Source organism: Accipiter gentilis, chromosome Z (assembly GCF_929443795.1).
Source record: "Accipiter gentilis chromosome Z, bAccGen1.1, whole genome shotgun sequence".
NCBI classification, from domain to species: Eukaryota; Metazoa; Chordata; class Aves; order Accipitriformes; family Accipitridae; genus Astur; species Astur gentilis.
Window position 1 is genome coordinate 75,040,584 of NC_064919.1, and position 6,600 is coordinate 75,047,183.

Here is a 6,600-nt window from a genome sequence, read left to right on the forward strand (position 1 = left end):
CGTGGTGTTGCTTGTTCCCTATCACAGAACGTCTCCCACTGCCGGAAAAACACTGACATTTGGGTGGGTGTCAAAACCAACTGTGCTAGCTGTTTAATATCTTGAGGTATCAGCGTATCAGCAGAAAAATGAAGTGCAGTATTTGGTGAGTTAACGCAGATTTGATTCCGTACTGGCTCACAGCATTCCTTAATCTCTCAATGACCTTCCAGTCAAACGCCTCCCATTTTTTCTGTCCATTTGATGCAATAACTGGGAATGCTTGGAGCATAGTCCCTTCTGTAACGGCATCTTTTATTACACCCCTCCAGCGTCTCTGCCTTTCTTCTGCAGCGGCTATTACAAGCGGCTCCGCGTCTACCGCGGGCGCGGCTGGTGTCACCGTCTCCGGTCCCGAGAGGCGGGATGGATGAACGGGCGGGGGCGGGGGCGCGGACGGTTCTGCCCGGGGTCCGGCCGCGGCCGCGGCGGGCGGCGGGCGCTCCATGGCCGGCTGACACGCGCCGGGGCAAACGGGCGGAGGGGGGGGCGGACAGGGAGGGGAGGAGGGAGGGGGCGGAGGGGGTGGCGAGAAGGCGGGGGAGGGAGCGGGACTGGTACACGGCCAGAATCCTCATGCTCTTGCCTTCTCGGTTCATCCTTTCGGGAGGATCCTTTCTCCCTCACTTCTGGCTCTCCCGACCGTGCTGCCATTTTTTGTAATTGGTGCACCACCTCCCTTGGGAGCTCTTCCGACCGTACTGTCCGTTTTTGTAATTGGCTCACCACCTCCCTTAGGAGCTCTTCCATCGCACTACCCGATGGAGATGGTTCCCTCACCCCCGCAACCTGTTTATCCGCATTGGTCACCCCCGAGTCTGTCGGGTTCGGATCTGTCGGGCGACAGTCGGCCCCCCCTAATTCCCCTCTTTCTTGTGGAGTAACAGACGGGGGAATTTTTTCGGCGCCAACGGCCTGGCTGGGTATAGGCAAAGGCTGCGCCTGTGCAGGCGTCTCAGCGTTAACAGAAATGGATGTCGGGGGGTGGAGATAGCTGTGTAGAGAATGTCCCCCCAACTCCAGCGGGGTAGGCTGACGCGGCAGCCGTGGAGGCAGCAGAGGGGTCACGGCCGCGCGGGCAGCGGCGGCTGCCTCCCGGTCCGCCCTCATCGCCTCCAGCATGTCTGGCATTACTTTCCCAAGCGCTGCGTATTTTTTCATCTCCTTCACCTTACCCCCCTTGCAGTTAGCAGCGTCCCACAGTGCCTTGCCTATATTATCCCAGGTCGCTTCTTCAAATGCGACATTTACATTCGGGAGAAGTTCCTTCTCCCAGGCCCATAAAAGTAACCCCTTTAACACAGAACTATCGAATTTCAGTCCTCTCTCAGAGAGAAAATTACGAAGGAGCTTTAGGACTGCTTCCTGCCTTTTGTCCAACCCCATCTCCTTCTCCGACCGCTCACCTAATCAGGGCGAGATTCAAGCTTCCGCGCGTCTCCTCGTTTTCCCAGCTCAGGGCGAGATTCACACTTAGGCGCGTCCCAGCTCAGCTGAAGCTCACGTCGTGCTTCCCAGCGTGGCTGAAGCTTCTGCCGTCCTGCCGGGGCAGCAGGAACACTCTCGGCCGGCTCCTCCGCTTCCTCGTCGGTTCAGCTGCACCAGAAATTCCCATAGAGACGATAAAGTGCTGATCTGAGGGTCCCTGTTCGGGCGCCAAATGTTGCGGAGGATCCACAGGGGAAATCACGCACAGACCAATGTGATCAAGTGAAGCCCATTTACTACAACTTTTAGCACAGTTCTATACCTTATGTGCTTGTGCACGCGCCTTGTACAATACTCTAATTGGTCCAATACCCCGGTTCACGCGACACTACCTTATCCTCCATTGGCTGTGCAAGCTTCTTCACGAGGTGTCCAGCAGTTACTTGTCTCATTCTTCGGCATCCAGGAGTTGCTTGTCAGGCTCTTCTTATCTTCCTTTCTCCCAGCGTACAAGGGCACAGCGTCCTTGTCTGCTCCTGCACTTTGTCAACTTATGCCTCGTTCCCACCTAACGGCTGGATTGCTCGCATGCCCTCGCCCAGCCAAGAAATCCTCGACACCTTCCTGCCAGCAGTGGCACAGGGGCTGAGCAGGGCCAGGGTGAGCGGGAGGCAGCGGCCGAAGCTCCCCGTGGCGGCAGCGGCGGTGGCCGTGTGCGGTGCCCGGGCTCTGCCTGCGCTGCTGCCCCTTGCCCGCTCGGCCCCTTTTATGGTGGAGGGGCCCGCGGACAGGCAGTGGCCGCCCGTGCTGGGCCTCCTGCCAAGGGTCACCCTGGTGGGAGACGGGCCACTAGCCACCACGCCAGACTGAGTGGGGTCCTGCTCCTCCGGGCAAGGCGGAGGTCCCGAGGGAGCACAGTGGGGCAAACTGGGGCTGCGACGGAGGAGCCCAGGCCATGGCAGGGGTCATGGTGGGGGACAGGCACCGGGCCTCGGGGATGGAGCCCGGAGAGGGCATGAGATGCTGTGGGGGACACACAGGGGAACATGGGCGCTGAGGCGCAACACGACAGGAGACGGGTGAGTGTTTGCTGCAAAGCTTTATTGAGAGCAGCAGTCGGCGGAGCAGAAGGAGCAGGATGCAGAGTCGTCGTCGTCGTCACTGGCCTGGGAATCCCCTTGCTCCCAGCTACACTCCTGCCGGGGGCGCAGGCGGGTGAAGACGTTGGTGCCGACCCTGTGGGGACACAAAGGGAGGAGATGTAAGAGTGAGAAACGCAGCCTTGCTGTGCCAAACGCCTGCCCGTCCCTGCCCCCCTGCTTCCTCCCCCAGCATTTGCACCTCCGAGGGACCCGCAGGGCGGCCGTGCACAAGCACCCCATCCTCAACCACCCCCGCACTGGCAGCAGCTCTGCCAGACGCTGAGCACCACGGGGTGGGAGAGTCCCGAACCCCTCTGGGGATGCTCAGGGGACCTGCGCAGGGCAGGAATGGGGGGCTCACCTGGTGGCCTTCCAATCGTCCTTGATGTTGTCCACATGTGACCGCTGGAGCCACATGGTCTTCAAAATCTCATTTCCCTTCTCATCCACAAAGCACTGGCCGGTGAAGACGGTGACAGAGTCTGCAGGGATGGGGTAGGAGATGGAGGGGAGAGTGGTCACGTTACCGAAAAAGCCAGTCAGTGCCAACCCATAGCCCTGCAGCTTGCCCCAGCACAGGGGGACAGTAGACCTGGGCTGTCCCTGCCCTCTGGGGACAGTGGTGATGGGGAAAGGAGGCAGAAGGCAACAGGGGGCTTGGGGTCTCATCTGGAGATGGGCAGACAGCAGCGGGCTTCAGCCTCCAGCACAACCTCTGCACCCTGGTACTGCGAGGTGACACCAGCCAAGGAGCTCTGGGGTCAAGGATGGGGGGCATGAGGGACACCACAGAGGATGGGAGAGCATTTGGGACACCACAGGGGAAGGCAGGGGATCAACAACGACCCTGCAGGGAAGGGCAGAAGAACATCAGGGACATCACAGGGAGGGCAGGGGAGGTCTGGGGACATCACAGTGGAGGGCAGGGGAGCTCTGGGGACACTGCAGGGAGGCTGGGAAAGGAGAAGTACCTGAAAAGCTCCATTTGACAGTGAAGCCGAAGGTGGGATGCCTCTGCTGGTTCGGGCGGTGCTGGGATCCCCGGAGGGGTGACACCTGGATCTTGTTCGTGGTGGTTTTCACGGCCGTATGGTAGAAGCCCCAGAATTCGCCTTTTCCATTCACGGGCATGATGGTCATGTTGGAGCCCAGTTCATTCATCCAGCGCCCAGTCAGCACACACTAGAGCAGAGGGGACTCAGAGTTGGTGCTGCAGCACAGCCCAAGTGCGGGCATGGTGGCAGGCGTAGGCAACCCTTCCCACCCTGCCCCGTGGATCCCAGCCCTGCCATTACCTTTTTTGCAGAGTAGCCAGGAGCCACCAGCACCATGCCGAGTATCAGGAGGAGTGGAGTCACTTGCACCATCTCAACAGCAGGCAGAGAGCAGGTGTACACAGGGATGTCCTCCTTGCAGGGCTCTGCTGATGTGCCTGGTCTCTTGCCTTTTTATTGCTGCCAGATCTGTGAGTAGCAGCTCTGGCCAGGGCATTATGCAAATTTGCAGTTCCCACCTGTATGAGAGGTGGCTGCAGGCAAATATTTCCAGAAGCACCAGCTGGAACTGCACCTCCTTGCCTACACATCTGTAAGAGACTCTGTTGATTTGCTGACTCAACATCCTGTTTTTGTAGGGGACTACACACAAGATGTCCCTGAAGAAGCCACCACATGACGCCTGCTGAGCTGTGCTTGCCCACAAGCAAGGTGAGAAAACCACCATGAGCACCTGGGCATGCATCCATGGGGGAACAGGGGGCGGCACACAGGATAATGAGTTCTGTGGAAATGGGTGGACTTTTCAGAGAAACAGAGGGGACTGGAACAATAAAAAAGAACTGCGTACTCCCTTCTCGGCTGAAGAAACCCGGACTTGGAAAACATCTGAAGGACTGTAACATCTGGATCTGAAGGGAAGACACCTGGCTGGCAGCAGCAGAAGAACCTGACCCTCCATCACTGTCATTGGAACCAACTCAGCGGGACGCTGCTGGCTTCGTGGTGGTGGTTAACTAGTCTTGCTACCTCTCTTCCGTTCTCTTGCTTAGGTCTGTCTCTTTTTCTTTTTCCTCCCTCTGTTCTATCGCAGTTATTGGTTGTTATAGAGAATAAAATTTGTAAGGTTGTACAGCATCTGACCTTGTTTGTGTCTTAATCTCGCTCTCGGGTTCATTGAACAACCTTCCCCGGTATTGGATCGGGACATTTTTAAATTGGCGTCACGGACAGGATCCCCAGAGATGAGAGTGCTGCACTACTTTGTTGTGGAACTTTTGGGTTAATGTGCAGTCTGGCTCCTGAGAGTGAGAAGGGGGAACTAGTATATTCACGCGTGGCCCTCTCAGGACGTAATCCTCCTTCAAGTTAGTGTGTGACGTTGAAGGTTGTGCTCTTGAGAGGGAGAAGGGGGGAATTCGGAACTATTGTGAGACCCTCTCAAGACGTTACCCCCTTCTAGTTGTGTTGATTTGTAAGTGTACAGTGTGTCCTTCTGAGAGAGACCCTCTCAGAACGCAGACCCCCTAATTTGTGTTAGAGAAAAATGGATGCTCGGGAAACTGTTGGTGTTTGTGATTCTGCACCCTCACGGGTTGAAGGAATAGAGAAACTATATGATCTTTTAGAGGACTACCGATCTTGCCCCTCAGTCCAGGGACAAGACGGGGTGAAAAACCACTGGTTTCAACCACAGAGTGTGGTGGATCGGATAAGAATCTTGCAGAAGGAAGCTAAGGTTAAAAAAGGGAAGGGAAAAGCAATAATTTGTGCAGTGCTGGGAGTGAGTCTGGCAGCCGCGATGGAAGAGAGGAAGCAGAAGTCTGGTCAAAGTGACATGATCAGAAGCCTGCAGAAGCAACTGCAAGAAAGTAAACAGTTGTTGGAGGAGGAAAGGAAACTTGTTAGGGTTTTAAAAAGAGAATTAAAGAATCAACTTTCGAGAGAGACGGAGGTAGACACGCCTCCTGTGGAGAAAAGGACACAGCAAATCTATCCTCAGAGGGATTTGCAAAGGGCAAAAGAGACCGTAGAGAGCCCCCCCGCGACGTGCGTCCAGTGATTAAAACCGAGTATGTGTATGAGGACAGTAGCGACGACCATCCTCAGGTTATCACTAAAGAAGCCCCATATACAGCAACTGAATTAGCAAAATTGAGAAAAGGTTTTTCAAGGATGGCAAAGGAATCTGAGACGGAGTACGTGTGGAGAGTGTCTTTGTCAGGAGGAGATGGAATCTTGTTGTCAGAGAAAGAAGCAGAAGAATATTGGGGTCCAGGTGTGTTTCTAACAACTGGTGATCACCGGGCCCCATGGTCATTGACTCAGAGAGCTGCGTACTGGGCTGGAGGGCTGAACCCTATGGAACGGGGAGATCCCCTTGCCATAACCGATACGGTGGATCAGCTGCTAGAAAGTGTGCAAAAGGCGGCATGTATCAGGATGATGTATGACCGGGAGCTCAAGCCCCATCAGGGCTCCCCGATAATGCTGCCTGTGGACCCAGAGAGGATGACTATTCTGATATGGGGGCTTCCTGACTCTCTGAGACCAATTGGGATCCAATTGCAAGGGAGAATTCTAAACACCCCCAATGGAGAAAGGACTATGTCCGTTCTGGAGGGGAGAATGTCCCCTGACCATCGATGGCCAGGGACATGGGGAGAGGTAGCTCAGGAATTGATTAACTTGGAGAGAAAATACGGCCCTGTTGGTGGATCGTCTCAAAGGACTGAAAACAAGATCGTACGGCGACTTAGTGGGCGGCTATTAGCCCCTGGAAGAGAGAGGCCCCTAAGTCGACAGGGACTATGGCAACTAGGGGTTCAAAAGGTGTTCCCTGGGACTTGATGGATGGGCTCTCGACCCAAAGACTGGAGGAGCTTGTGCAGAATTGGTCAGGGCAAAAGGCCATTTCCAAACCAACCCCTAGTGCCCCACCCTTGATAAGCCTGGAGGACGAGTCGACTAAGGAGGAGAAGGTGGCAGGAAACTAG

The 6,600-nt window shown here is 55.8% G+C and overlaps 2 protein-coding genes across 2 annotated transcripts; one reads left to right on the top strand and one right to left on the bottom strand.

Annotated features, from left to right (window-relative positions):
• Positions 1 to 2,567: 2,567 nt before the first annotated feature.
• On the bottom strand, positions 2,568 to 4,000 carry LOC126036243 (avidin-like). The gene is made up of 4 exons (XM_049795772.1): positions 3,905 to 4,000; positions 3,524 to 3,791; positions 2,971 to 3,091; positions 2,568 to 2,703 (listed from the first exon to the last, which is right to left on the bottom strand). Exons 1-4 carry the CDS (start codon positions 3,974 to 3,976, stop codon positions 2,568 to 2,570), a joined length of 597 nt encoding a protein of 198 aa, XP_049651729.1. The 5' UTR covers positions 3,977 to 4,000.
• A 6-nt stretch (positions 4,001 to 4,006) lies between these two features.
• On the top strand, positions 4,007 to 6,600 carry LOC126036546 (uncharacterized). Its single transcript, XM_049796480.1, is given in 3 exon segments — positions 4,007 to 5,637; positions 5,640 to 6,425; positions 6,428 to 6,600. Coding segments are annotated over 3 exon segments (1,446 nt in total). The 5' UTR covers positions 4,007 to 5,150.

Excerpts from the sequence above, each read along its gene's own strand:
- LOC126036243 (XM_049795772.1), bottom strand. The coding sequence starts at position 3,976 with ATGGTGCAAGTGACTCCACTCCTCCTGATACTCGGCATGGTGCTGGTG. Across the intron at positions 3,792-3,904 it reads CTGGCTACTCTGCAAAAAAG|TGTGTGCTGACTGGGCGCTG; the intron begins GTAATGGCAGGG and ends CCTCTGCTCTAG. Across the intron at positions 2,704-2,970 it reads GACGATTGGAAGGCCACCAG|GGTCGGCACCAACGTCTTCA; the intron begins GTGAGCCCCCCA and ends GTGTCCCCACAG.